The sequence below is a fragment of the Musa acuminata genome, chromosome BXJ2-4 (genome assembly GCF_036884655.1).
Source record: "Musa acuminata AAA Group cultivar baxijiao chromosome BXJ2-4, Cavendish_Baxijiao_AAA, whole genome shotgun sequence".
Taxonomy (NCBI): domain Eukaryota; kingdom Viridiplantae; phylum Streptophyta; class Magnoliopsida; order Zingiberales; family Musaceae; genus Musa; species Musa acuminata.
The window spans coordinates 26,519,439-26,547,412 of NC_088341.1; the positions used below are offsets into that span (position 1 = coordinate 26,519,439).

A 27,974-nucleotide genomic window follows, 5' to 3' on the forward strand; every position below is an offset into this window, starting at 1 on the left:
GCAAAACAATTAGCACCATAGAGAACCAAAATATTGTTGGACAAACAGCTCACAAGTTCAGTCCATGACCTTAACAGCCCATAGCCCCACCCCTTTTTCACCTAACCCTAAATCTAATAAAGAGAGTGTGGTGATTGTGAAAATAGAGAGAAAACTACAGTAGTAGGGTAGAAAACTATAACAGTAATATGATTAAAAAAAGAAAAAATGATAAAAAAAAATTAAGAAAATAAAATAAAAAAGACAAGGACAATGTAGAGAGACTATTCTCAATCAACTAGGTATTGTTTTTATCTCATATTAGATCAGATCTACAATATATTCTTGTTGTAATTACTTATGGAGAATTTGGATATTATGCATAGTAATATAATCCGTGTATCCTAGTTATTCTCTTAAGATTATTGCTTAGGTTTTAGGCAAAAGATTGAGATTTGTATATTCATTTTTCTTATAGTGGATTATCTCTAGTTTGACCCATGGTTTTTACCCTTCACGTTGGAGGGGTTTTCCACGTAAATCTTAGTGTTATATTTGATTATGATTTCCATTTAATTCTACTGCGTGTTATGACCTGCTAGTATTTGTTCATATACAAAGTTTATTTCTCTTTATATCCCATCAATTAGTATTAGAGCAGGATTTTGGTGATTTAATTTTTTGTCTTTGAACATTGAGGCGGATAGTATTTCTCGCATGATTAGCTTGAATAGAAACAATTGGATGATATGTAAATCAATAATGAAAGATCTCTTGTATTGTAAAGATTTGTATAGACCTTTGCAGGGGAATAGTGCAAAGCCCGCAACTATGACAAATGATGAATGGAAGAGGCTAGACTAAAAAATAGTCGAGTTTATTCGATAATGGCTCGATAATAGCATCTTTTACCATGTTTCTACTTAAAGTTCTATATATTCCCTTTGAAAAAAGTTGAAAGGTCTCTATGAAAGAAAAATAACTAGCAACAAAGTTTTCTTGCTCAGAAAACTTGTGAACCAGAAATATAAAGAATATGCTTCTATTGCTGAGCATTTGAATGAAATGCAAAGTATCACTAACCAATTATCCTCTATGAAAATGTCTTTTAATGATAAGTTGTAGTCATTGTTACTTCTTAGTTCATTACTAGAAAGTTGAAAAACATCTATGGTTTTCCTTAGTAATTTTGTGTCAAATGGTATTGTCACTATAAGTCAAGTAATAAGCAGTTTGTTGAATGAAGAGTTGATAAGAAAGAACTCAGTAATATCTCATATTGATTCACAAGCAATTTATCTTAGAGAATAGAGGAATGTCAAAGTTCAAGGATAGAAGCAGTTCACACATGGATAGAAGTAAGTTAAGATCAAGAAAAGATATTATTTGTTAGTGAGAAAAATATTACAAGAACCAATGTAAGCAACCTAAGAAGAGCAAGAAAAAGAGAAAAGAAGTGGAGTCTACAAAGTCAAAAGATAATACTACGTAGGGCGGTGATTATTTGATTTTGTCTCCTTCTAATGATATTTTTTCTTTTGTGTGTCAGGATCTTGAGTGAGTAATTAATATAGGTGCTTCTTATCATGCTATACCACAGAGGGAGTTTTTTGCTATCTACAAGTCTGAAAATTTTAGTGTTGTCAAGATGGACAACTATAGCATAGCAGACATCATTGGCATGTGTGATATCCACATAAAGACCAACCTTGGCTGTAAGTTTGATACTGAAGGATGTGATGCATGTGGTTGACTTGAGGCTGAATTTAATTTTAATTGGAAGGCTAGATGATGAAGACTATAATAACATATTTCAATGAGGGCAATGGAAGCTCAGTAAGGGTTCTCTTATTGTGACTAGTGGAAAGAAATGTCATACCTTATATAGGTCACAAGTCAAAGCTTGTGGTGAGTAGTTAAATGCTGCAGAGAAAGACTTTAGCATGGATTTGTAGCATAAGCGACTGGGATACAAGAGCGAGAAGGAGCTACAAGCTCTTTACAAGAGATATTGCCAGACCTCAAAGGTACATATATGAACCCTTATATTGATTATTTGACTAGTAAATAATACAGAATTTCATTTGCTAGTCTTGTTTTGTCTAGAAAAATGCATGCTTTAGACCATGTTTATACAGATGTATGCAGTCCTTTGAGGACAAAAACTCCTGGTGAATCTATTAATGTTCCTAGTATTAGTGGTACACTTTATTTTATCACTTTTATAGATGATTTTTTCATAAAAAATTAGGCCTATGCTATGAAGGTAAAAGATCAGGTTATTAATGTCTTCAAAGAGTTTCATGCTAGGGTTGAAAGGGAGACAAAAAGGCAATTGAAATATATAAGATCAGATAATGGTGGTAAGTACATTGGATTATTTAATGATTATTGTATGTCACATGACATCCAATATAAGATGATAGTTCCTTGTACATCTTAGCATAATACAATTGCAGAGAAGATGAACCACACCATCATGGAAAAATCAAATGTTTGGTTGTCGTGCATTTGCACATATTTCAAACAATGAGAGGTCCAAGTTGGATGGTAAGACAAAAGGATATATTTTTCTTGGCTATTCACATGATCAATTTGGTTATAAGTTTTGGGATCCAGAAAAGTAGAAGGTATTTAGAAGCAAAGATGCGATTTTTTTTTAGGATCAAATCTTTGAGGATTTGAAGAAGAACGCACCAACCAAGACTTCTACAGAAGAATTAGTAGATTATGACCCAATTACTCTTCTAATATATCATGGTGATGAGGGAGATGTGTAGGAAGATGGTGGAGCCCGATATTGATATACCTACAGGACATATTCAGCAAGAAGAAGTTGGGGAGCAACTTCTCGCAGAACTTTAGTTGAGAAGATCTTCTAGACAACGCCAATCTTTCAAAAGATACTCTACATATGAGTATGTGATGCTTATCGATGTAGGTGAACCAGAGAGTTACCAGGAAGCAGTTGAAAGTAAGTAGAAAAAAAAGTGGTTAGTTGCTATGCAGGAAGAGTTGGATGCTCTGCAGAAGAACCACACATATGATTTTGTGCAACTACCAAAGGGAATGAAGGCCTTAAAGAACAAGTGGGTTTTAAGGTTGAAGACTCAAGAATATTATTCTCAACCAAAGTACAAAGCTAGATTGGTTGTGAAAGACTTTGGTCAAAAGAAAGGTATTGAGTTTGAAGAGATTTTTTCTCATGTTGTTAAAATATCTTCTATTCGTATTGCTCTTGGTATTGCTGCTAGCCAGGACTTGGAGGTTGAGCAGTTAGATGTAAAGACACATTTCCTTTATGGTGATTTGGAGAAGAAAATTTATATGGAGCAATTAGAAGGCTTCAAAGTCAAAGGTAAAGAAAATTTTGTTTGCAAGTTGAGGAAGAGCTTGTATGGGCTGAAGTAAGCTCCAAGATAGTGGTATAAAAAATTTGATTCATTTATGATTGAAAATAAATATAAAAAGAATGACTTTAGATCATTGTGTGTACATCAAACGATTTGGTGAGGATTTTATTATTCTCATACTTTATGTTAATGATATGTTTATCCTTAGAAAATATATATCTCTAATTGACAGGCTGAAGAAGGAACTGAGTGAGTCTTTTGCAATAAAGAACATGGGGCCAGCAAAGTAAATATTGGGCATGCATATTTCTCGTGATAAAAAAAATAAGAATATTTGATTATCACAAGAGAAATACATCGAAAAGATATTAGAAAGATTCAGTATGAGCAATACAAAGCCAGTCGGTGCTCCTCTTGTAGGTCACTTCAAGTTATGCTCAGAATAAAGTCTATCTAAGTGATGAGGAGAAGGAGAAAATGCAAAAGGTTCCTTATGCTTCAGTAGTTGGAAGTTTGGTATATGCAATAGTATGTATGAGGCCGGACATCATATATGCAGTGGGTATTACTAATAGATTTCTTGCAAATCCAAGCAAATAGTATTGGGCAGTAGTGAAGTGGATCTTTAGATATCGTAAAGGGAGCTCTAAGGTTTGCTTAAGCTTTAGAGATGGACCATCTGTGTTGATAGGTTACACAGATACAGATATGACAAGAGATATTCATATGAGGAAGTCTACATTAGGTTTTATACTTATTTTTGTAAAGGGAGCTGTGTCATGGTAATCTAAATTACAAAGGTATATTGCTCTCTCTACTACAGAGGCAGAATATATTGGTGCTACAGAAGTTTATAAAGAAATGTTATGGATGAAAGAATTCTTACAAGAATTGGGACTGAAATAGAAAAAACTATGTAGTGAATTATAACAGTCAGAGTACTATCCATTTGTGTAACCAACTTTTCATTCCAAGTCAAAGCATATAAATGTCAGATATTACTGGATTCGAAATGTACTTGAAGAGAAGCAGTTGCAGCTTCAGAAAATTCACAGATATGATAATGGAGCAGATATGTTGACAAAGACTTTACCAAAAGAATGATAGGAGATATGTTGATAGCTGATCGATATGACTTTATATTGAGGAGTCATATGACAACCTTCCTTATGGGTTGAAAGGGGAGATTGTTGGGCTGGCAACCCACAAGTTTTACCCATAGTAGGCTTTAATAACCCATAGCCCACCCCCCTTTTCACCTAACCCTAGATCTAATAAGGGGATGTGGTGGTTGGGAAAATAGAGAAGAAAACTGCAACAGTAGGAGCAAAAAACTACAACAGCAACATAATTCAAAAAGATAAGAAAAGGACAGAAAAACAAGAGAAGAAAAGGGAATAAGACAAGGACAACGTAGAAAGACTATTCTCAATCATCTAGGTAGTATTCTTATATCAGATTAGATCAGATATACGATAGATTTTTACTGTAATTACTTGGGAAGAATTTGGATATTGTATACAGTAATATAATCATTGTATCCCAATTATTCTCTTGAGATTGTTGCTTAGGTTTTGGGCAAAAGATTAAGATTTATACATTCATTATTCTTATAGTAAATTATCTCTAGTTTGCCCTATGGTTTTTACCCTTCATATTGTAGGAGTTTTCCACATAAATCTTAGTGTTCTATTTGATTGTGATTTTTATTTAATTCCGCTGCGTATTATGACCTAATAGTATTTATTCATATATAAAATTTATTTTTCTTTATATCTCATCAAATACAAGTTACATGACATCATTATTTTTTCTCTCACTAGATATTGGTTTCGGATTTATGGAGATATCCACTTAAGTACTTAATAAAATTTTTATTTGTTTCGAAAAAAATTATAGCTGATGTTGTAAGATGACAATTAGCATCACTTAAAGCATCGATAATTCATATTCTAAGATAATAATTAGCATCATATAAGAATTAGTTCCCTATTTGTTCATAATATACACAAAGCTAAAACATGATACTTAGCATCCAATATAAAATGAGTCAGGATCATCTCTAATTATTGGATTTATTTCAACTGTCTCTTAGATATACATGTTCTTTCATCTGTATAATCATAAATAATAGATAATAATAATTAATAACTTTCAATCTTATAAGCAAATAATTGTATAATAAAAACTACAGTTTACCAGTAAATTATTGGACATAAATATATTAATTATATATTTGTATAAGTATATTGATAAGTTATTATTGATCTTCATCAACAAACGCACAAGGCTCATGAAGAGTTGCCCGCTTTGATAGATCTCACATGATTTTATCTTATCCCTCAAAACCTTTTGGATAAATTATAAAGCCCACAAAGAATTATCTATTTTGGGTTGATTTTACATAATTTTATTTTTTTGGGGTCGATCCATATGAGATTAAATATAACTTTAGTTCTTATAAAGCTTATATTCTCTAACAAAGCCTTAATTCTCAGTACATATTTTAGTTCTCTGACATATCATAGGTTCGAAGTTAACCTGAGTCCAACATCTAATCTTGTTATAAAGTAGATGTTAGGAGGTGAGAGGGCTCAATAAAGGAACATAAAAAAACAAAAACTATGTTGATAGTATGCCTAATATAGACTTATTCGATGAGTTAGCAATTAAGATATTTAAATTATTAGATATAATCTAAGGAGAGCACCTAAGGACTTTTTATAAGAATCTCAAATAATCAAAAGCTAAGTGAGAAGGTAAGCCATAGGATAATTGTGTAAAAGCATCGATTTTTATTTCATTATAAACACACTCGTCAAACTATTGAGCATTATAGTCATCACATGTAGACTTATGTTAATGAAACGAGAGACCTTTGGTTGATGCGTCAGAATCACTAGATGTCGAATGTGACATCAAGTTGGTACCGACGTGCACATGATATTTGACTAACATGTGGGAGAGGCTGAGTTATCTATAAATGAACAAGGTGAAGAACGGTCCATAACATGGGGTTGAGTTACGCGCCTTAGCATGTATAAAAACAATGCAAAGGACGGCCATTTGGCATTGTCTATACTTCCTAATACATATAGAGCGTGGAAAAAAAACAAAAACACATACCATCTGAATGGTTAAATGTTCAAGTATACATAAACAATTTAGCTCATCATTATCAAAAACAATTTAGTTCATCTTCATAATTGTTGAATGAGTAAGTTTGGCCAAAAGCGAAAAAACTGATAAATTTGAAGCATGGTAGGACGACCCAATAGCTTCCGGCTGTACAATTAAAAAAGATCAAACCTTTGGAATAACCTTCCTTTTCCTTTCATTTTTTATTTTACGTTTCACGGAAGCAAGAGGTTTAATCCCACCAACAATTTCATAATTTACCATGAATACATTTTATAGATACTAACAATACATAAAGATTGACAATAAATTAAGAAATTATATATTTTTGTGTAAGCATAAACTATAATAATGAAAAATAAATCATCAAATATCATAGATTAAAAATAAATTATGTGTACCTCTCGAGATAGAATAAAATACCTTGAATGTGAAGTAACATATTGTCAATCTACCAATCGATCTATAGGAAGTAGCATTATAATTCTATCAAAAAAGATGATTAGATCTCTATGAGGTCCTATCATTATATATATAAGAGTAAAGGGTCTAGAAAAAATAATAATCTAATTAGGTTTTTAATATATTTTATCCTAATTTAATTAGATTATATAATCTAACATATTGTACTCGTGAGTCTCTTTCCTAAATTTTTACTGCTTCAAATACAATAGCAAATCCATCAGTACCAATTGTCATCATCAAATATCAAGTTACTTAACACATAAATGTGTTGAATTTATCGTATAAAACTAGGTTTATCTTAGCTAAATTTATCTTTGTTATATTAGCCAAGTGATGAGGCATTCTGACCATAGTCCATAAAGAATCAGCTCAGAGGACAACTTCAGGCAAGTCGAAAGGATCTATAAAATAACAAATTAATTAATTTTAAAAGCGATTGATGGATAAGTCCGGACCAATAAACATTTTGAAGGCAAGCAGAGTAGATAAAATTTGGATGTCGATGATCAATTTAGAAAACTTGAGTGTGTGCATGGATCGTGCCTAAGCTTGCCAAATGGCCCCATGCCTAGTTAATCTATCATTGCTAGATTTGTAACCAATCTTTCTTTTTTTTTACTATTTAAAGTCCTTTTATTTTTGTTATCTTCAAAGTATTTGTTGTTACTCAAGTGTTCTTTCCGAGGCATTAGGGCTTTCGGTCACTCATGTTTCGAACTAATCAATTTTTTATTTTATAGGTTCTTTTCGATATATGCAGGTTGCACTTAAGTTGTTCCTATGTGGAACGACTTAAGCAAATCATCACCTAAATTTAAATGATTGATAGCAATTATAAGCTAAAGAAGACAGTAACACCACCATCTCATCTCGTAGCCCTTAATTATTAACCATGAAAGTAAAACCTGTTTTTATCATTTATCCTATAAAAAAGAAAAAAATCTAAATTCAAGATGCTTGATAGCAACTGTTAGCTTCAAGAAGACAGTAATAACTCCATCTCACAGAGCTTAATCATGACAGTAATATCTGATCAGATTTTTAGAAATGATTGCATGTACAAAACATGCATTCACTAATAAAAGGAAAGAAAAATGAATCTATCATATCATCTGTCCATCAATAACACCCACTTGAGTCGAGTTTCGCAGCAAGCCAGCAGTGACAGAGTTAGTAGCACTTAAGTCAACATAAATAAAAGAAATAATAGATTTAGACTTACTAGCATAACATCCCTACGAGCAAAAAGTCTTCTTGATACATACAAGAGATGGTTCAACTAGCATTTAAAAGACACAAAAAAAAAAAAGGTTGCAAATTCATACATAAATCAGAATAAGTCAAACAACAGGGTAGGTTCTTAGAACATATACTACATACATATATCTTTAATTCCATTTGATATGATGAGAGTCTTGTTGATATTGTGAACAATAAACAAGTATGATACGAATATTATTATTCTATCCCAGTTTTCTAACATTAATCCTCTTTTTGGTTTGGTGACGTAAATGGTGTATTACCTGAATTAGCACGAATATTGTGACTATTTTAACCCACAATTAACTCTCCTTTTGCGGGATTGTTAATACCAGACCACAATTAACGCAACTGAGAAACTTGGGCTACCTGAGGAAGATGAAAGCCTAACAGGGCATCAATCAGCTCCTTTATCCTATATTGGGTTCGGTCGGGCCTCTTTATTTGGGTGAGGCCCAGGCGCGCATAAACCTGACCGATTTGGGCTTTTGTTGATGTCGGTTCGGTCGGACCCTGTTGAGCCCCCATCACTCCCCCGCGCGCGCGGCGCGACCCCTGCAAAACCTAATCCGTCCTATCGGCAATCCTCCTCCTGCTAAGGCGAACGGTGGCCAGCGATCGGCATCCGTGCGCAAGGCAGCCCTCCGGCGATTCCTACCGCCTCACGAACGTACCTCCTCTTTCTTCTATCTCCGGAAATGTGCCTCCCGCCTCTCCTGTCTCCTCTTCCTCCGCTGCCGCCATCCGATAGCCCGCCTCCCTCCTCCTCCTCCTCCTCCTCCTCCTCCTTCGTGCTTCTTACCCCCTCTCCTTCCCTCCCGCTGTCGCTCTCCTGCCTCGTCGTCGTCCTCCTCCTCCTCCGTGCTTCTCCCCCGACAGCCCTCTGCTGCGATCAGTCCGTTGCTGAAATCCTCACCCCCTCTCTCTGCTTCTCCGCACCATAGCCGCCGAGACTCCCTTTTAGACGGAGCCTGCCCGACAGCTTCCCTCCCTCAACCACCCGAACCGTCCTCACTGTCTCTGTTTGCTTCTTCCCTCGTCAGCTTCTTTCTCTCCCGACAGCTCCATCTGGCCCCCTCGTAATAATAATAATTATTAATAATAGTTAATCTTTGTTGATAATGACTTATGAATTGTTTTATTGACCGAATTTGTTATTGCTAATATTCTTGAGTATATAAGACTATTTCCGTCCTCCGCAGGCTCCTTCGGTGGGCCTCTATCACAGGGATCGGTAACCCTAAACCCAATTCTATCTCGATCGCCTCTCGCCTTTCGTGTTCTCCGCTCGTCTTCTCTCCTCCAATCGATTCGTCCAATTAGCTTCAATGCATCTCACTCTGGAGTTTGGGTATCTTTCTTTCACCTCTGCTTCTTGTTTTGGTTTCTATTACTTGGTCTCATCTCATCCTTTTCCCAATTTGCTTCGCTTTTAGCGGCGGCCTGGAGCTCCTTTGCCAATCCACTAAGATCCACAGCGTAGATGTGAAACCAAAGCCCGGAGAGGACAAGGTACGAATCTATCATTTCGCTGCCGTCATTTTAAGATCATTATAGCTCGTGATCTTGTGGGTGGCGTAACTCGCAGCTAACGATGCGTGACCTATTGGTTTGGGTCGAGTCGAATTTGATCAAGGAACGGCCAGAGATGTTTATGAAAGGAGACTCGGTGTAAGTTTTTCTGTTAGATGAGAAAAATCTAATCTTGATGATGTGATTGTGTTAAGTTAGGGTTTCGTTGTCTTCGTTTCTTGAGTTAGTGAGTGGTGTTTGGTTGTTGGGTGTGTAGGAGACCGGGTGTGCTGGTACTCATAAACGATTGTGACTGGGAACTATGCGGCAGCCTCGACACTGAGCTGGAGGAAAAGGATAATGTGGTCTTTATTTCTACCTTGCATGGTGGTTAGCATCAGTTTGCAGGATGACAACATCCGTTGATTGGAAAGAGTTAATCCATAATATGATGCATTTCCTAAATTCACAGACCGGTCTTGGTACTGAACATATTTCTGAACAGTTAAAAATCTGAAATGAATTTATCAGTCTTTACATGTTATCAACTGTTCTCCCATTATTCTGAGCCATGTCGATGATATTTGTGATTGAGTGAATGTTTTTTGTTATAGAAGAGCTCTTTGTACTTGGAAGGTTTTGTCCTTGACAATGTTGATGAGTGATATAGGATAATTATTTTGGAAGTTCTGTATAGGGCCACAGCATTTAGGGTTGCTTACTAAAAATGATTTTTAGATATGCCTATTGGATCTTTAGCAAACTACGAAAAAAGGTGTAGGCAACTGACGAAATATGACTATAATTGTTCAAATTATCTTTTCTAGTCGTTTTAACACTAGTAAAGACAATCACAAAGTGCTGCGGAGACCGAGCAACACGTTTGGAACTATCTTTCACATATTGAGCTCCCTCCCTTCGACTTTACAAAGTCAAACACATCTATAAGGAAGACATATATAGCCAACTGGTTGGCAGTACATGCTAGACAATCTTCAGATCTTTTTTGGATACTTTTATTCTGCTGATCTGTAGTATGTTTTGGTTTCTCATGATATAGTAGTTACTTGTAATTCCTGTTTTGATCAAGTAATGAATTCTTTTTTTAGAAAGCTATTCGCTAGTACTTATGTCAGGGGAAGAAACATTGATTATATATAATGTATTTGTAGCTCTAAATGCTCAGTCGGAATAATTTGGTAATTGCTTTTCCTTTGTTGGACTACCTGAGGCAATTGCGACTCCTAAAGATGCAAAGTTGTGATAGATAGATAGATAATAGAACAAGTATCCATCCAATATATGTTTTACTTGGGGACCACCAAACAAAATTTATTTTTTGCATCTCATTGCTCACTTGTCTCCAAGAATAGTTTAGACCTTATGCCAGTGCTTAGTTTACTTAAAACTTTTAATGTAGTAACTCATTGGGCTCCTATATGAAAAAATGGCAACAGATCTCTTTTTATTGATCTTGATAATAAATCTTACAAGGTTAAATTCTTGGTGATTTCTTGGTTTTTATTGTCTGTGGACTAAATTCTTGGTATTTTCTTGTAGTTTTAAGTAATTTGCAGTTAGTTAAATGTATAACTATTGCTTCTGTGGTTATCATCTTATCATGCCAATTCAGAATGAATAATCTAAATCTGTTTCTAGTGGAATATGGTAAAATGCTTCCGGGTTACCCTTTTGAATTGCTCTTTTCTTTAAGTTTGCTGACTGCTGATCACAAGAACCACTTTGTGCGCATTTCTCTTTGTGCTCTTTAGAAAAATTAGAATAGTCCATATTTCAATAAATAATGTAGAGAGGATTTCTTTCTTTTTGAAAATTTAAAGTAGGAGCATTGTAGTCATAAAATAATTCTTTTGTCACTTAAAATTTCTAATGAAGGGAATTCTTTCTCACTTAAAATTTCTAATGGAGGGTCATGTACACCTCATCTCCCCTTTCGATATAGTTTCTCCCTTTTCCTTATTTTGCATGTAATTAGTATCTCAGAAACTTCCAAGAACGTAACCTTGGGTTACAATGCTTGGGATGGGAGGTTTTTTTCCTCTGCAGAATCTACATAGAATTATGTTCTATGTCAAGTTCTATATCAGAACATCTCAACCTTCTTTTTTCTTATTAATTGAACATGCTGGGTGCAGCTTTTGGTACCTTTGTTGTTGTTAGAAGTCGCTCCCCTGATAACGAAGATAAATGGCACAAGAGGAGAGAGTAGATGATCAATTTCCACAAGAGAGAGTAGATGGCCAGTTTCGCATGTTAGCACAGGAAGAAAGAGTAGACGATCAATTTCGCATGTTAGAGAATTGTCATGTTTTCACGTATCCCTTGGTGCTAGTAAATAATACTTGGAAGCATATAATTATAATGAAATATATGATCAATTAATATTTATTATATTTGAAAAAAAGTCTATAAAAATTGTTTGATCCTTATATTTCGATGTATATATACAAATGATCCTCGCATTAGCTGTGGTCTAAGCTCTGTAATGTGTATGAGTCACTATCCAACCTCAAATACCACTTTGCATCATCACAAACATGTTGTCGAATGAACAATGGTTTCATGTGGGCCGCATTGGCAATTATTGTTCACTTGGTGATCGGTAATTATTGTTCACTTGGTGAATCTATTTGATATGTGTGTGGACATAAACAAGACAACCTGAATTTAATTTGGAAAAATTGTGATATGTTGATTGTGGGCTAAGCCCTTTCTAGATTGGAGAAAAGCATTATGCTATATTACATAAAACCAGAAGATTGAGATCTCTTACTTATATATAAACATGTGATTTTTTTAGGCATAGATATTTTTTTTAATATGATTTTTCATCAAAGCATAAATATTATTGAAGTTTGACATACAATAAAATAGTTCACCAATACATCAATCCAACAAGTCTAATGAATATTATATGAATATTCATTTCTAGACTCAATACATTTTGAAACAACTGGAACAACCAAAATATACAAGGAAAGCCAACAATGAAAAAGAATATGATTCAATTTGTTGAAAAGTTTTTCACATGTTAATAAATCAAAATCGAACATCAAGAGACCAATAGAAACATTGAAACCATTACAAAGACCTTAATATAAATGAGAAGAGGTTAGCATAAATTTTGTTATGGGTTTACCTAAAACAACCAAGGGACATAATGAAATTTTACTTCTTATCTATTCGTACTAGTTATTCTATAGATCTATGCTCAATTATATATCCAAGAGATAATTAAACTTGATGATGTGTTAATATCCATTGTGTCACATAGATTATTTTACTTATAACAAGAATATGCATTAGTGGCTTTTGACATTATTATAGCTGGTGCCTTAAAGCCCTTTGATATCGTGGCATCAATCTAGGAATACTCCAAAGTGATCTTTGCGATCTCTTAGGCCATGATAGCCTGCAATAACCATGTGAATTTTAACCATGTTTAACTTGCTATGTATCATTATAAGTTAGTTAAGTCACTATAAAGTCAAATAATGTTAAACACTTCACATCCTCAATATTTTCTTCTTCAAGCATTCATTCGGTTCTATCGACTTTCCACAAGAATTAATGATAAATTATCTCTAAGCTAAAGATGGCTTATAATAAATCTCAATGAATCTTAAAACCATAAAATTTCGTCTTAACAACTTGGATGCTTAGAGTTCGAGTCCCAAAGATAGTTTTTCTTTTTATATTTCTAGAGTATAAGTTGAGGTAATAATATTGATTTATATGAGCTCATGGCATCCACTATCTATCATGTACTCTTAGGATATATATACTTATCTCAAATTGACTTTTCAAAACATACTCATTAAAGAATAAGGTCAATGAACGATAATCAAAATTTTTTTTTCTCTAGATAATAATTTATGATAACAAAATAGAATAAAATTAGGGAAATATTAAATGATGGTAATTGTATATCAGTCAAAAATATTTAGCATAAGTAGTTGTTTGTTAGGAAGTAATCTATTTAGGTATCAAATAGATTTATCTAGAGTACTAACGGGAGGGGAGCTACTTGGATCCATACTAGTCTAGATAGAGTGTATACTAACCATGTCTTGATTAAGTGTTTCTCTAATTCTATTATCCATCACTTGTGTAGGATTGCTTTTGATCATACTCCTTTATTGATTAGTATCAATAGTGGCCAACAAGCCTATGGGAGAAGACGTTTCACCTTTAAATTCCACTAGCTTAAGTACAATGTGGTTAAGGAGTCGGTGAAACAGATATTGAGTTTTCTAATCTTAGAAGTACCATGAGTGAGAAACTAAATAAAATGAGGTTAACTCTACGTAGGTGGAATAGGAAGGGAGGAGACAACCCTAATCATGCCTCTCATGAGACTTAGAAAGGAATCAATGAGCTTGAGTATAAAGAAAGTGTGGGATCATCTATGAGGAGGAGATCGTCACTCTTCAATATTTTTATAATAAAATGGAAGCTTTAAACCATCAACACCACCTCTGTGGAACAAAGCCAAGACCACTTGGCTTAAGGGTGAGGATACGAACACAAAGTATTTTTACTCTCTTATTAATAGGAAATGTAATAATTGGATCACTAGGTTTCTAATCAAAAGAATATACTAGAATGGATGTTGACTGGAGTCAATACCCTATGCCCAATATTCTGCTATGGTTGAAAACTTGATGAAACCCCTCACTTATGAAGAGATTCGTGTATCGATTCTTATTTAAGGCATTTCTTTTTTGTCCAAGAAGAGTAATATACCAGTATCCTAAGATAGGACTTACTTGGTTTTATCCCTAAGAAGCCCCAAAGCACTAAGGTAGATAAATTTATACATATTGCCCTATACAATGTTATCTACAAAATCCTTTCTAAAATACTAGCTAATAGGAATAAACCTCTTTTAAACGACCTGATAAACCAGTCTCAATCACCTTTTGTGACTGGTAGAAATATTCATGATAATATTATTATATTTCATGAGTTAGCCTATACTATGTCTAAATCTCACAGTAAGATAGATGGCATTGACTTTGCTTAAACTAGACATATCCTTATTGGTTGACAATACTGTCACCTCGCCTAAAGAGGAGGGACTGAAGATTAGAGACTCGAGGATGACTAGAAGCAGCCGGTGTGTCAAGCGGCTTATTCCCCCTCCTCAATAATGAGGAGTTGCTTTAGGTTAATGTGCTCGTATCTAAATATGGGGCTTTGTCCCCTTGGGTCTTCTTCAGAATCTAGGGGTGCTCATGGACTTGGAGTAACTTGTGGAAGCTAGTGGGTGAGGTCCAGTTGGGTTTTAAGAGGTGTCTTGCATCTCGCTTACAAACTGATGTATGGTATGAACCTTGGATTGATATTATTCCTTTGAACCACTAGCCCGCTTTTGTAAATTTGGAGTTGGTCTACTCTTTTTCATTTGTTACTAATTTGGTAGTGGGAAATAATTAGTGTCATGAGATATCGAATGGTGGTTTTCATCCCAAGTTAGTTAGTGAAGATAATTATAGGAATCTACTTGGCTAGGAATCCTGATGATGACACATGGGTTTGGGCTTCAACTCCCAATGGTTGAGATGGAGTGCTTATCACCTGTTGAGGTGGAGTGCTTAACCTAGATAGATAGGATAATTGATTTGGCTGGGGGGTGATATGAAAAATCAATGTTTTACCCAAAGATCAAGATATTCTTATGGAAGCTATGTTGAAATAGATTGCCTACATCGGAGTATTTTGCTAGCTTCATGCATTCGCAGGTTATCATGTGTCCTGTCTGCTAAATCTGTAGTGAATCTGCACAACACTGTCTTGTTCCAGTGCAGGTTTGCTAGGTTGGTGTGGGGGAGATTTGCTGGAAGCTTCTAGATTGATTTCAGTGACCTGGATAATTAGTGTGATGATAGATGGTTGCTAGAAGAAGATGAGGTAGTCTTTCTTGCAGTGAGTGGTGGATAGAAACCCTATTCAGGAGGGTGGTAGGTAGCTACCTACCACTAATGACAGCTTAAGGGATCTCTATCTACCTTAGAGGATTGCCCGATCAAGCCTAGATCTAGTCCTTCATAATCTGGATGATGATGGCTTCAATATCGAGCGTGATGGATTTTTTTTAATGAAGAATGTTCTTCTAATGCAGGTATCGGATATGCGATCAAGTTATTGGGAGGAAGGATTTGTTGCTGTAGGATGTGCTGCTTGTGCCGGAGGTTGTGCTATTCAGGTGGAGGGAAATGGCCATTCTGACTGCTTTGCAACGGGTGAAGGTGGAGGAAGGATGGCAAGGGGGCGAAGAAAGGTATGATGCTCCGATTCAAATAGTTGGATAGATTATGTGAATAATTAAGCTACTGTCTCTTAGTATTTGTATGCATCGCACAAGCGCATTAACCTTTAGTTTACGACTTTGCGAGATTTATGAAAATAAGTTTGTGATTTGTAATGTTTTAGTCAAATATTTATTTTCTACTAAGTTTTACTAATATACAAGTCTTGTCGTTTATTGGGATGTGGTAAACTCATACCCTTAATTTTCAAATGCTTAGTATACGAATACATTTTTGAAGAACAATTTAATTATATCATGTTTTAAACATGATTTTAAAATTTTATTTCCAATTTAAGTTTTAAGACCAAAACTGCATAAGGCCAAACGAAGCATAATAATGCAAGAGATGAGAACATCCTCAAGTACAAGAACAACAAACGAATGAGGTTGATATTTGAGGTGGCAGAAGAAATCCCAAACACTATAAAACAGGATATAGAAAAATTCTTTCACACACCAAATGCTCCTGAAAACAATTAAGCCACAGGATCGTGAAACTTGTGTTTCTTGCATTCCTCTATTGGTACGCATATGATTCAGGATTTACATAAGAAGAGGAGAAATATTAAAGCACAGAGCAGAATTCTGAGGTGGACTGAGGCAATCCGGTAACAATTAACCCTATAGTTGTGGAGAAGAAAGACTAGAGCTTGTTCACTTGAAAAGAAGCTCAATCCAGGAGAGTGCAATGACTGTTCCTTGGTTGGAACCCATACTTGAGATAAGAAAGAGTTGAAAGGTACCCACCCATGAGATTGCCTTGACCAAGTGTTCCATTATAAGCAGCATGTAAAATGCATGTGATTCAATTTTCAGCCTGATAAAAGCTTCACAAAATTGTGGTTCATGTCATCTTATAGGGAGTGCTCCGGACAATATGTTGAAAAATACAAACATACAGTTCTAAAAGAAAAAACAGTTAGATCAACATTACTGCTTACAACTCCACCATCTTGTCGGTGAAAACCTACAATCATAGTATCATGCCATGAAATAGAAAATCAAGATGGGTGGTGTTTAGGTCGGTATTTATAGATTCGACAGTTTCTAAGAAAAATACCCGTACAACTTCTCTGTGTCTGCATGCTGGTTTTCCATTCTCACATTACTTCATCGTAGTTGAGGTGCGAAAATGCTCTGAAATGGACAAGAAACAAATAATATTGTTTGATCAATACAAGATACCAATATAGTATATGCTCAGATATACTTTGAAGGAAAGAAAGGAACCAAAGTTTTCATATATTCCAACCATAACCCTCAAAAATGGGTAACTCTGGCTTTACCCCTTGCCATGATAGGAATATTGTATATTCTCCTCAAGCTCAAAAAATATATATCATTGATATCCTAGAATAACTATGGGTTCCAACCAAGGAACAGTCCTTGCACTCTTCTGGATTGAGCTTCTTTTCAAGTGAACAAGCTCTAGAATAAATTTTGGCATTTTAAAAGGATAAATCCAATATTTTACAAGTCTTCAGGGAGATAACTAGATGAACCCTGTAATTAATTATCCTGTTATTAGACCTTAAAATGTAACAAAGTCCATAATAGTTCCAGTACCAAGAAAATTACCATTATCCTCACATTTCATATAGGGATAAATGTTTTTCTTAACAACAAACGATGTATCAGTGATCAGAACCGAGTTGGACAATTTATAAAGTTATTATATCACTAATTATCACTTAGAAAGAAATCTCCTTGTTCCAATATGCAGCAAGAAGGATCGGCTGAACTTGAAAATTGCAAGCAGGTTTTTATCAGTCTGCTTTTACTTTGCTTAAAATCCAAGTGGAGCATATTTTTCCTCGTCAAAGTCCACCGTATTGAACCATACACCATACTTTATCAAGCAAAAGCTTCCCATACCATGTTAACCCTGGCAGGAGTCACTGTGATAGGAGAAGCTTGTTTTACATTCCTTGAAGATTGAACTCTGCGGCTCACAACTTGGCAAATTTTGTGAGGCTTACATGTTCTAATGGATATCGAGAACTTGGGATCTCTAATTCCCTTTCTTATTCGTGAATTAAGTGAACCTTAATTAATTCTTACGCATTTTATTTAAATAAAAAAATAAAAAAGTTTGTTACATCTTTTATTCTATTATTCCCTATTGAGGATAAATAATTTCATTATTTCTTCAGAAAACAACCAACAATGCACGAATCAATCATAATTAGTAGTCAAACAGCAGTTTATAATGGGACACAAAGAGACATTACCTCGAGCACGTAACGGGCGACCTCCTTGACGCGGCCGAGCGGCGAGAGGTTCCCCCTGCAGGAGTGGACGGTCTGGAACTGGTCGATGCGGAGCTTGCGGGTGATCCAGCTGACCTGGAAGTAGAGGAAGTCGGAGGAGGGGAGGTCGGCCATGATGCCGCCGACGTCGAACCAGACGAGGAAGCGGCGGACCTGGACGCCCTCGAGGTTGCCGATGGCGCCGTACCTGAGGACGCCGGACACCCGGGGAGCGTAGTAGACCAGGTACTCGAAGTCGACGTAGCATGGGCCGTAGAGGTCCACGACGAAGCGGCCGTTGCTGGCGACGGAAAAGGACTTGACGGTGTCCGGGAGGATGCCCGGCGGCAGGCCGTACTGCGGAAGGAGATCGTATATGGTGGTGCCGTTCGACGGCGACGCCGGGGACTCGACGTCCGCGACGACGATGGAGGGAAGGAGGAGGAGGACGACGTGGAGGAAGAGGGATAGGAGAAGAAGAAGGGAGGAGGAGGAGGACATGGCGGACTGTGTGGGAATGACAGGACGAGGAATCATTGCGTGGGGAAGGGAAGGAGACTGTAATATAAGCCAAAAGAAGAGGGAAACGGGTCGGGTATTCGATCCGACCCGTTATTGATCCCAAACCGATATAGGAAAAGGGAATAGGAGAAGGGAATAGGAGGGAAAAGACAACATGGTAGTTTCCTTCTTGTATGTAAATCTTCAAAATATGCATATTTTAGATAAACCCTTCTATAAATAAAAATATCATAATTTTCTTAAAGAAGTATATGCGGTGTCATGAAATTTATATGATCGAAATTATAGATGGATTGAGGGCTGTCCATGAAATTATTTTTTCTCGTAAAAAAAGTTTGATAGTATATTCAATAGAATCAAATAGATATTTATCGAATCAAATAAAATTTCCAACGGATTAATGTAGATATTAGATATCATGTTTCGAATAGATTTGAAACAAAGCTTAAATCATTGTCCTTAAAGTATATATATATAGCTGAAAGTTCATGGTAAACTGGAAGCAAGTCCATTGGAAAAGGAATATAAATTAGAACTGCGAACTCAAAATATGTTGTCTTATTCGTTTGAATCGTATGAAATCAATCAATCTCGTTGAAATGTAATGGACTCAATAGTATCGTTCGGTTTAGACACCACCATAAACATGTCCTTAACTTGAGAAGCTAACCAGAGTTGTTCTTTTACTGTTCTTATTGTAACATGGAAATTTCATCGTCCCTTCGACCTGTGACAGAGACTGGAAATCGATGGCAAGCGTCCGCCCGATTCCCACTGCGGAGAGAGAGAGCAATGGGAAATTGATGGGAAGCATCCGCCCCCTTTCCACGAGAGAGAGAGAGAGAGAGAGAGATGGTGTTCAGACTTGCTCGGTGGGAGCAGCTGGCAAGGACATAAAAGATGAGAAATAATTGGGGGTACGGAGAAGCAGCAGTGCGAGAGCTGCTAATGGACAAAGTCGAGTACGATCGCCAGCGTTTTCATATGCTTCACATCAAATGGTAAAAGCTTACAAGCTGACATAAATTCCTGCTTGGTTTTTTGTGTTTATTTACCATGATCACGGGAGGGCAGCTATTGAGAATTCAAGTACCTTTCATTTTAATTTTGAATGAATTATAAATAATATTGAGGGAGAAAAGAGTTTCAAAATTAATAATAATAACATATCATTTATTCACTTTTCTCTCATCTTTTTAGACCTCGTGGAAGAAAACTCATAAATATTTAAAGTATTTTATTAGATCTTGTTCCTAATTCACTAAGAACTGATCTTCTATTTGAATTCATAATCCTAAGTCCTAATCTTACACAAAGTTAGAATTTAATTAAGATTCCTTCAAAAAATTTAAATCATCTTAGAACTCCAAAAATACTTATTGATAGATTAGAGTTTTGGTCCCTACACAATTAGTCATTTAGATTGAAAACATGGGTGGGTACTTCATCAATTCTCAGAATTTTCACTTTCAGATCAATTTAAATTTTTTAAAATTTGAATAACCTTTTAGTTTGATTAGTCAGGTCAAACACCTGCGTAATTGTTCATGTTAGGTTTAAATGAAATCGATAGATATATGTTGTGGTCTTGGGAAGACAACCTAAATGAAACTTCATTTGATAAATTATAAAGATCTTGATTATTGATTTGGAAGATCATCTTTTTTACTCCCCTTTATAAGAAGAAGATCTACATAAATTTTTTTTCTTCTTATTATATTTTAATGTTGAGAAGAAAAGAAAAAAAAAACCCTCCAAAAGTAGACTGTGTTGATGGAGAGAGTGCCCTTTATTTCTTTTCTCTTCAGTGGTGTGGTTGGGGGGATATGCAATGTCCAAATGTGGTTGCTATCTCTTCTGCCCACATTTCCATGTGATTGATGGATCGGTAGTGATACCTAATAGCAAGGAATTAATATTTTAGAGGACAATAGGATAAGAACCGTAACATTATATTACTAGTTTCACCTATACGGTGCGGTTAAATTAGGATATCATATTATTATTATTATTATTATTATTATTATTATTATTATTATTATCAATAATAGTATAACAAAAAATAGATAATTTTAAAATTAAAAGTTACTAACTTACTAAATAAAATAATAAAACATAATATTTTTAATACTTGTATATAATTATAATATATAACCAAAGAAAAACACAAACATAATATGTCTAGAATTTATTAAAAAATATAACCATAAGGATTCGTCAATATGGCATAGATTTGCATATGCTTACTTTTTTTACTTAATCATTTGGGTAGAGTACTATTATCATTACGTCTAAAGTGAGTAATAACTTAGTAATCTTATAGTTTTATTTAGGTGATCATATATCATATAATATATACCGTATTTTAAAATCATCAACATAAGATAATTAATGGTAAGCACCTTATCCTATAACTTCTTTAGCAAGCATAATTCTACAACATAGTATATGTAAAATTAAAAAAATTAAAATTTTATATCGAAATAATTAAAAAAATTTGTATGGACATGTAGAAAATATAGTAACTTCATAAACTTCTATACTCATATCATAACATATACGTGTACTCCCATACAATACATCATCGTAATATATGTATTTTCACACTACATGTCGTAGCATATATGCATTGTACATCATTATATATCTGTGCACTCTTATACTGTACATCGTAGAAAACATGTACTCCTACACTGCATATCATCATGTATGCATATATACAAGATATTTTTATCATAATTTGTATATTTTATACTTGTAAAATATATACATTCATATTTAGCTTGTGCCTAACTCATGACAATTGTATCTTTGAAACATGCTTTCCAAAATACATTATGAATATAATAATTTATATGATTACTATTTTACAGTGAAAAATCATATTATTTAATGATCGAGTGTATAAGGGAGTGGTACACCTATCAAATTGGCAGTATAGCGTCATAAAATGCCTTACTTAAGAACCTTATTTCTTGAATTATTGATTTATAATAATTCATAACAAAATTTCTAGAAAAAATTTGATAAAATCCTTAATAAAATAGACTATACTTAACCTAAAAATTCATCTAAATTTTATTACTATTTTTTAATAATTTATTCTATAATCAAATGAACTAGTTAGCATCATTCAACCCATCTTACAATTCTAAGAAGAAATTTTGCTTCACTATTTAAGCTGACAAAAAAGATCTTACATTATCATAAAATTTTGTAGAAAACTAGGAGACATATAGTACTAAATACACACTAATTTTTAACTTAAAATAAAATCATTTGGAGGCTAAACTACTCTCCTAAGTTAACTATTAATACCTATTCTATTCTGTTGAAACTTGGTTCAGACTACTTCTCCCTCATTCTCGACTAAGCCTAACAATGAGAGGATTGAGAAGATGATTTCCCAGGAAAATGATATCTAAGAAGGATAATCGAAGAGAGATAGGATCCTTTCTTTTTCAATTAGCTTTGATTTATGTTTTAAAATCTTGATAATGAGATTATTACTATTTTATGATGCATAATGATGTTTTACTTTTGAAATTTCATGAGTAGTAAATAATGATAATTGATTTGAGATGTTATAATAATTATTTGATTTATCTTGATCTCTTGTGCTTAAGTGAATTTTAATATTGATTTAATTATTAAAATTCTTATTTTTGGATTAACATAGTAGTTCTAATTTATTTAATTAGATATATCTATGTTTCAAGAATTATGTATGAATTTCTATAATGTAATTAGATTTAAATTTAAGATCATGAATTTAAAGTTTTAATTAATGAATTTGAGTTATTATTTAATAATTTTAAATGTTGAAATCTAATTTGATAAGAGGAGTCTAATTGGGGTTTGGCTTGAGTCAAGTTGATGGATCAGATCGAATCGACTCAATCCAAGTGGTCATGTACGACCTAGCTCATGTGATCAAGTACAACAAAGCCCATATGACTTGGCATGACCCAACCTATGTGGTCGGGTAGAAGCCAGCCCATATAGTAAGATACGACTTAACCTATGTGGCTAGACATGACCCAACCCATGTGGCTAAGTACGATATAGTCCATATGGTCATGTATGACTCAGCCCATGTGGTAAGGTACGACCCAACCATGTGGCTAGGAATGGGCCAACTCATGTGGCTAGGCTTGATCTAGTCCATGTGGTCATGTATGACCCAACTCATATGGTAAGGTATGACCCAACCATGTGCTTAGGCATCGGCCAACTCATGTGGTAGGTACGACCTAATCCATGTGGTTAGATACGACCCCAACTCATGTGTCTAGGACCAACTCACGAGCCAAACAAGGCCTAGTTTAATGGCAAGGCTCGGCCCAACTTATAAGTGAGGCTTAGCCTAGTTCATGAAGTTAAGCTTGCCCAGCTACACGATTGGCATTAGACATATAGTCGCTCCTTTTATATAACCCGTCGTACTTTAACTCAACTTAGTACTTGGAACAAGTATATGCAGTGTATGTGGAATATGTATATGCAGTGTATGTAACCCGTCCAAGACTCAGGTGGGTTGATTCGGTTTGGGTTAGCACTATATGACATTCCAATTTCCTCCATCTCTATTAGTTCGAGCTCATTAATTGACTAAATCAAATAGGTTTGATCAGTTAAAGCCGGTTTAGGGTGATTCCACACTAACTTCACTAGTTCAAACCTATTTAACCTAAGCGAGATCAATAAAATCTAAATTAGACCAGTCTAGGGTGATTCCAGACTGGTTCTATAAGGATTTAATGTTGGATCAGTTAGATCATAATCGAATTGAGTTTGATTTAAGTCAATTGAGCTATTTCAATTAGAGTTTTGGTTGATTGAGGACTATTGAGATATTGATATTTCATACTTTGATGATTTGATGAATTTAAAGGTTTTATCTGAAGATGTCATTTGAAAATAATTGTTGGTTTTCTATTTTCTTATATTTATGATATTGATACGATGAGTATCATGTAGTAGATGTGACTAAACTAGTAGTTCATATTGGGAGTTCAACTTGTGAAAGAAGCTATGGGCCCATCACATTGCGGAGCTACCAATGAACATAGTCTAGCAGATTTACATCAAGTATGGTCTCTCATAATATTTAATCATATTAATTTTTTGATGTATGCATAAGTGATTGGATGAGTGTAAATGAATGATTATGGATGTTTATGTATCCCTATCGAGGGTAGGTATGGCGATTCCCTTCAAGGATTAGCGGGCTGTCAGATGTGATGGTTAGACGGTTCCTCCATCTATTGTTGGGAGGAACATGTCCCCACTTGGGCGGGTGAGAAATACTGTAGAATCTCATATTTTGATGACGAAATCAATTGATGGGTTAATTGATCTAATCCATATTATTGAAGTTAAGTGTGCAGGATTAACTACGATAGCCTAAAAACATAAAGCAAGGATACCGGAGTTAAGTTCGATGGATGTTTGAGAGTCCGAAGATTTGTCGGAGATGCTGTCGGAACCAACCAAGAAAGATCGGAGACTTATTGGAACTTTCGGAAGTCTGCCGAAGAGATCGTCAGAGGTTCGCAGAGATCACCGAGAAGGCTCGACTACTCGTTGAATTCGTCATAAGATCGGGAGCCTACTGGGAGTCCGCTGGAAGAAACCCGAGGGCGTATCAGAAGTCCGCTAGAAGATCGCCGGAAAGCTCGCCGGAACAAGACTCGACGTTTGCCGGTTAAAAACTTACTTAGGATTATATTTTTAGGTACATAGTTCACATGTAATTAGGGTTAGGATTAAAGGATAATCCTATAACCTTGTTAAGGGCCAATTGGGCCCAAAAGTGACCTGGTTCGGGACGGACTTGAAGCCTAACCAGAGATCAGTAAGGATGGGCGGTGGAACCGTCGGATTGGGCAGTGGCACCGCCCAGAGCCCGAAGTGTCAGGCAGTGGCACCGCCCAACACCCGAGATCAGGCGGTGGCACAGCCACCGATAGGCGGTGGCACCGCTAGTACACCGTTTGACAGACATTGACAGGCGGTGGCACCGCCAGTCTCGGAAACCCAAGAGAATTCAAAATTTGGAGCCCAAATTTGAATCCTCTTGGGGCCTATAAATACCCCTCAATTCTCAACAGAGAATATAACTTTTGCAAAGCAATAGTTTGAGATAAGAACCTTAGCAAAGTCTTAGCAAGTCTTGTTTTCAAATTGCTTGAGTGTTCACCTCCTTCCTTTTTGTTGAAAAAATTGTAAGAGTGTGAACCACTTGTAAAGGTTGTAAGAGGGGTATTAGTCCTTCCCCTTCAAAGTGATTTGTTAGTGGAAGCTGAGAGTCTCATTGAAGAAGGCTTTGCAAGTGAATGTAGGTCATTTGATCGAACCACTTTAAATTGGCGTGTTCATTTAATCTGTGAGTACTTACCTTTCTGCAATCGTTTCCGGTTTTTTTACTTTACTCAAGTTACAATCAAAGCGAAATCTCCTTGCATTTTACGGAATCATTTTTGAACTTACAAGTTTTAATCCGCTGCACTAATTCACCCCCCCTCTTAGTGCCACTCCGATCCTAACAATTGTTATCAGAGCGAGGCTCACTCTCATATTTGGTTTAATACCCAAGAGAGATGGCTTACTCCGGCATGCATGAGGGTCATTCTATCACACGTCCACCTATGTTTAATGGGTCGGATTACACGTATTGGAAGACCCGTATGAGGATCTTCCTCATTTCCATGGATTTCGAGCTTTGGACTATTGTCGAAAACGGATTTCAAAAATCTTCTCTTCCGATGAGCGAATGGAATGAATCGGAGAAGAAGGTTTTTGCTTTAAACGCAAAGGCTATGAATGCCTTGTTTTGTGCACTAGACAAAAATGAGTTTAATTGTGTTTCAATTTGTGATTCGGCTTTTGATATTTGGAGAACTCTTGAGGTCACTCATGAAGGCACTAGCCGAGTGAAAGAGTCTAAATCAACATTTTTGTGCACTCTTATGAACTTTTCCGAATGAAACCAAGTGAGTCCATCGGAGACATGTACACCCGTTTCACGGATGTCATCAATGGACTCAAAGCTCTTGGTAAAGATTTTTCTAACTTTGAACTAGTAAATAAAATCTTAAGATCTCTTCCTAAAAGTTGGGATCCAAAAGTTACGGCCATTCAAGAGGCCAAGGACCTTAAAACATTCCCTATTGAAGAATTTATTGGGTCTCTAATGACCTACGAAATGACGTGTCAAGATCATGACAAACTCGAGAACCCCCTTCCAAAGAACAGGAAGGATATGATACTCACATCATAAGAAGATCACTTGAAAGGAACATCAAGTGATGAGGACAGTGAAAATGAGATTGCACTTTTGACTCAAAAATTTAAAAAAAATTTAAGAAAGAACAAATTTAAAAATAACACCAAAAACAGATTTGAATATAAAAAGGACCAAGTGATATGCTATGAATGCAAGAAGCCGGGGCATTTAAAAAATGAATGCCCCCAAGCCAAGAAGAAGCAATCGAAGAAGAAGAAAGCTCTAAAAGCAACTTGGGACGATTCAAGTGATTTCGAAAGTGAAGAAGCTAGCAACAAAGAGGAGGCAAACTTCGCGCTAATGGCTTTAGGAGAAGAGGTATGTGATTTAATTAATGAAGATTTATCTTTTGAAGAACTCTCTATCGCTTTTTATGAATTATTTGATGAATGTAGAATTATTAGTAAGAAGTTAAATATCTTAAAGAAAGAGTATGTCTTACTACAAAATAAGTTTGATAGTCTTCAAACTCCTCTATGCTCTAAGTGTGAGCATTTAGAAGCAATAAAAAATAAAAATTTACTACTTAAAGAAACCTTAAACAAGTTTAAGGTCGGTAGCAAAGGATTAGACATGATTCTTGCAAACAAGGGTCACGTCACAAATAGAAGTGGAATTGGATTTGTAAAAGGATCACATCAAAATCCTACCACTTTCATAAAAGGACCTACATTGCATGTTTCATCTTATATGAAATGTAACTTTTGTTGTAAATCTGGACATATTGCCTACAAATGTCCATTTAGAAAAATTAGTCCACATAAATTAATATGAGTTCCTAAAGGAACTATAAAAAATTCAATAATGAATAACAAAATTAGTGGATCAATTTTTGAGGCACCCAAAATCAAATGGGTACCTAAAAATCATCCTCTTTTGTAGACAAACTCACAAGCTAGGAGCAAGAGATGGTATCTCGATAGTGGATGCTCAAGACATATGACTGGAGATCCATCTCATTTCTCTATGCTCACTAGCAAAGAAGAAGGGTACGTCACCTTCGGAGACAACAACAAAGGCAAAATCATTGGCAAGGGAACCATAGGTAACAAATTAAGTTTTTCTATTGATGATGTATTACTAGTTAATGGATTGAAATATAATCTCTTGAGTATTAGTCAATTATGCGATAAAGGTTATATCGTTAGATTTGAATCAAATATGTGTATTATTGAAAAACCAAACAATAACATGACTATGATTGCATTAAAACAAAATAATGTCTACACCATCAACCTTGATGAACTAAGTAATGAAATGTGCTTCTCTGCTCTGAATGATGATGCTTGGCTTTAGCATAGAAGATTAGGCTATGCAAGCATGAAACTAATATCTAAAATCTCATCTAGAGAATTAGTACGAGGGATTCAAAATATGAAGTTTATTAAGGACAAAGTATGCGATGTATGTCAACTAGATAAACAAATAAAAACTAGTTTCAAACCAAAAAAATCAAATTAGCACCACTAGACTATTACAATTGATCCATTTGGACTTATTTGGACCAATTGACACAACAAGTCTATGAAGAAGCAAATATGCTTTTGTAATTGTGGATGACTATACTAGGTACACTTGGACCTATTTCTTAGTTCACAAAAGTGATTGTTTCAAGTATTTCTCAAAATTTTGTAAACTCACTCAAAACGAAAAAGGCTTCATGATTTCATCAATTTGGAGTGATCACGGTGGTGAATTTCAAAATCGTGATTTCCAAAATCTTCGTGAAGTTAATGGAAACAATCACAACTTCTCCACTCCAAGAAATCCTCAACAAAATGAAGTAGTTGAAAAAAAAAATAGAAACCTACAAGAAATGACAAGAACTATATTAAATGAACATAGTCTACCCAAGTATTTTTGGGCCGAAGCCG

General features: G+C 35.2%; 2 protein-coding genes across 3 annotated transcripts; one reads left to right on the plus strand and one right to left on the minus strand.

Moving 5' to 3' along the window:
• Positions 1–8,725: 8,725 nt before the first annotated feature.
• LOC103981887 (ubiquitin-related modifier 1 homolog) lies at positions 8,726–10,251 on the plus strand. The gene is made up of 5 exons (XM_009398641.3): positions 8,726–8,865; positions 9,398–9,546; positions 9,632–9,707; positions 9,784–9,866; positions 9,985–10,251. The coding sequence occupies exons 2-5, from the start codon at positions 9,524–9,526 to the stop codon at positions 10,100–10,102; spliced, it is 300 nt and encodes a 99-aa protein (XP_009396916.1). The 5' UTR covers positions 8,726–8,865; positions 9,398–9,523; the 3' UTR covers positions 10,103–10,251.
• A 6,591-nt stretch (positions 10,252–16,842) lies between these two features.
• On the minus strand, positions 16,843–18,832 carry LOC135585986 (uncharacterized). 2 transcript variants are annotated; one of them, XR_010486057.1, is made up of 3 exons: positions 18,273–18,832; positions 17,102–17,178; positions 16,843–17,008 (listed from the first exon to the last, which is right to left on the minus strand). XR_010486057.1 is itself a non-coding variant. In XM_065104352.1 (2 exons), exons 1-2 carry the CDS (start codon positions 18,825–18,827, stop codon positions 17,152–17,154), a joined length of 582 nt encoding a protein of 193 aa, XP_064960424.1. In that variant the 5' UTR covers positions 18,828–18,832; the 3' UTR covers positions 16,843–17,151. The 2 variants fall into 2 exon arrangements, 1 of the variants encoding a protein (XP_064960424.1); XM_065104352.1 differs by having other exon boundaries at positions 16,843–17,178.
• Positions 18,833–27,974: the final 9,142 nt, after the last annotated feature.

What these genes read in the sequence shown, in the direction of transcription:
- LOC135585986 (XM_065104352.1), bottom strand. Translation starts at nt 18,827, where the DNA reads ATGATTCCTCGTCCTGTCATTCCCACACAGTCCGCCATGTCCTCCTCC. An exon ending in TCGCCCGTTACGTGCTCGAG is followed by an intron (nt 17,179 to 18,272) that starts GTAATGTCTCTT and finishes TGTCCATTTCAG; the next exon opens with AGCATTTTCGCACCTCAACT.
- LOC103981887 (XM_009398641.3), top strand. Translation starts at nt 9,524, where the DNA reads ATGCATCTCACTCTGGAGTTTGG. An exon ending in CAAAGCCCGGAGAGGACAAG is followed by an intron (nt 9,708 to 9,783) that starts GTACGAATCTAT and finishes CGTAACTCGCAG; the next exon opens with CTAACGATGCGTGACCTATT. An exon ending in TTTATGAAAGGAGACTCGGT is followed by an intron (nt 9,867 to 9,984) that starts GTAAGTTTTTCT and finishes TTGGGTGTGTAG; the next exon opens with GAGACCGGGTGTGCTGGTAC.